Here is a 2,888-nt window from a genome sequence, read left to right as displayed (position 1 = left end):
GTCTTTAACACTTTGCTGTTAGCACCGCGAGCGCAATGTGCTTGTGTCGACCGCAATCATAAATCATAATAGCGGTGAATGAGAGACTGTGGACAGAGCGGGTTGAAATATGTCTTTCTACATGCTGATCACATGTATTGATAAAGTATTGGCTTGGCTGGCAGAGGTTTTATTGCAGTTACTCACAGTAACAAGCGTAGTTGTCGTCAACTAGAGTAATCTTTAAGTTATATTCCCTTCATCTGCACCGCAGCCTCTCTGCTGTTGAGTTTGTGTCTGTGTGCGTGCGCGCTGTGAGGGGTGACATGCAGAGAGCAGGAGAGAGGCTGCAGAATGATGATACATGAAACCGAAACTTTAAAAAGTAACGCCGATAATAGCAGAGCTTACTATTATTACGGTCTTGATTAAACTTGCCTTGGGTTGTTTAATACCGGGTCTCGGTACCGATCCTTGCCCGGGCGTTTGATGAAGCCTCCTGGTTGGCCGGTGATAGACTGGTGTCAAACTGTCGTTACAGCCCGTCCAAGCGGTTCATGTCCGGCTCGAATCAAACCCCCCACTGGTGATGTAGGCTATGCATCGTCTCATTTGATGTTGCCCAATGACTCCAGAATGTCATCGCATTATTTTTTTTCTCAATAGACGCAGGTATCAAAGCCGTGTTGACAGGAAAGAGGCAGAGGAGAAAACCGCAAAATCACCTGGGGCAGTGCGGGCAGGGCATCAAGGCCACTGTGGCCTTAGGACAGATATTTTTTTCAAGGGCACAGGGCTAAATGAGGAGGGCACGAGGGTCATGGCCCTCGTGAAATTCCTGCCCCGTGTGATCTAATATTTTGTTTATGAAAAACTCCGACCACATCACAGTTATAAATTTCCCTAATATCCTTGTACTTCCCAGGACAACTGACCAAATCATCTGATGCTCTCTGAGAATACAGAGAGCATTGTCTCAAAATGAATAAAAGAACCAGAATCATAAAATTCCATATACAGATTGTGCTGGGTCAATACTTGTTACTTGAAAACTGTCTTGTATCAACTGTTGAATATCTTTTAAGGAACATTATCTTGTTCACTCTCTGATCAGATAGTTCCTGATTTAATGAAAACAATTAAACTTTGATTAATACAAAGTTGTTGTTCTTGTGTGACTGCTTGTGATCAATCAACTGCTGACAATTTTAGCTTCTTTTGTTGAATAAAATAGGGGTTTTGTATTTTGATAACTTCTTAACATGAAATGTCAAAAAAGTGTCTTATTGGTACAAAACTAAGTGTCAATTCATTGGTACTACTGTATCAGCACTACTATCAAACTTTAAACCACAGAGGGAAACATACTGAAACTCTGACCCACCTCCATACAAGATGGCAGTGTTGTGAACAATGAGCTGAGCATCTGCTTTGAACTCCTCGAAGCTTTTATACTTTCCTTCAGACAGGTTCTGTGAGAGAGAGGCAGACAAACAGAGACACAGACAGAGAGAGGGAAAGAGACAGAATGAGGAAAAAAACATGGAGAGAGAGACAGTTGGTGAGACAGAGAGGAGACAAGTACAAAGAGGTCTATTCACATGCTGTGTGTGTGTGTGTGTGTGTGTGTGTGTGTTGTGTGTGTGTGTGTGTGTGTGTGTGTGTGTGTGTGTGTGTGTGTGTGGTGACCGACATGTGAGGGGTCCAGGAGAGGGCAGAATACTTATTAACACACACACACACACACACACACGCACACACACACACACTAGGCAGTGCTCCAGTGTGTCTGGCAGAGGCTGGGTGTGATGCACCACTGACCACAGCACATTGGAGTCCTGCTTAACCTCACACACTCACACACACACACACACACACACACACACACACTATGAGGGGTCAAACTATGAGGGGTCAAACGTTTCATCCAACCACACTACAACGTGTCACTTGCACCTACTTAGGACACATCAGATCTAATCAAACTGCGTGAGCACACACCTACATTTAACATAGGGTTACTATGGAGACACGAGTGTTACACACACGCCCACTACATGACGCGCAGGCGTTGTGCGCTCCACTCACAAGACGCGCTCACACGTCTTATCAGTACGCGTGCACAGCGCGTTACAAACGCTACACATACACTACACCTGCGTGTCTACGCACGCACGTCCGATTAGCAGAGTTAGCATAGCGATGCTACGTGTCACACATCCGTAACACGATGCGTTGTTGCTTCAAGAGTTGACACCTTTGACCCGTGATACATGACGTGTCTACGCACGCATGTCTGATTAGCAGAGTTAGCATAGCGATGCTACGTGTCACACGTCCGTAACACGACGCGTTGTTGCTTCAACAGCTGACACTTTTGACCCCTGTGATTACATGACGTGTCTACGCACGCACGTCTAATAACCACACGTCTAGGCGTGTGCAGGCATTGCATGCGCATTGCATGTGTAACAAGTACAAGGTGAATGCACGCACAGTGCACGCGAAGCAAGTACACGGTGATGGTTGCACACGCAATTTACACGTATCAAGTACGCAGTGAATGCAGTGTGTGTGTGTTCGCTGATACGTTTGACCCCTCATATCAAACGTTTCACCCAACCACACTACAACGCGTCACTTGCACCTACTTAGGACACATCAGATCTAATCAAACCGCGTGAGCGCACGCCTACATTTTACATAGGGTTACTATGGAGACACGAGTGTTACACACACGTCCGCCACATGACGCGCAGGCGTTGTGCGCTCCACTCACAAGACGCGCTCACACGTCTTATCAGTACGCGTGCACAGCGCGTTACAAATGCTACACATACACTACACCTGCATGTCTACGCACGCACGTCCGATTAGCAGAGTTAGCATAGAGATGCTACGTGTCACAC

The 2,888-nt window shown here is 46.2% G+C and overlaps 1 protein-coding gene across 4 annotated transcripts in view; it reads right to left on the bottom strand.

Annotated features, from left to right (window-relative positions):
* The window catches only part of zmynd11 (zinc finger, MYND-type containing 11), a 39,708-nt gene that overhangs the window by 13,066 nt on the left and 23,754 nt on the right, over positions 1 to 2,888 (bottom strand). For all 4 annotated transcript variants that reach the window (XM_050032935.1, XM_050032937.1, XM_050032936.1 and 1 more), the window contains one exon: positions 1,364 to 1,451. In XM_050032935.1, coding sequence (XP_049888892.1) covers positions 1,364 to 1,451 — 88 coding nt within the window. The remainder of the gene's footprint in view (positions 1 to 1,363; positions 1,452 to 2,888) is intronic.

Source organism: Epinephelus moara, chromosome 21, assembly GCF_006386435.1.
Source record: "Epinephelus moara isolate mb chromosome 21, YSFRI_EMoa_1.0, whole genome shotgun sequence".
In the NCBI taxonomy this organism is placed as follows: Eukaryota; Metazoa; Chordata; class Actinopteri; order Perciformes; family Serranidae; genus Epinephelus; species Epinephelus moara.
The sequence above is the reverse complement of the archived record's forward strand: the minus strand, read 5'-3'. Positions and strand labels throughout refer to the sequence as shown.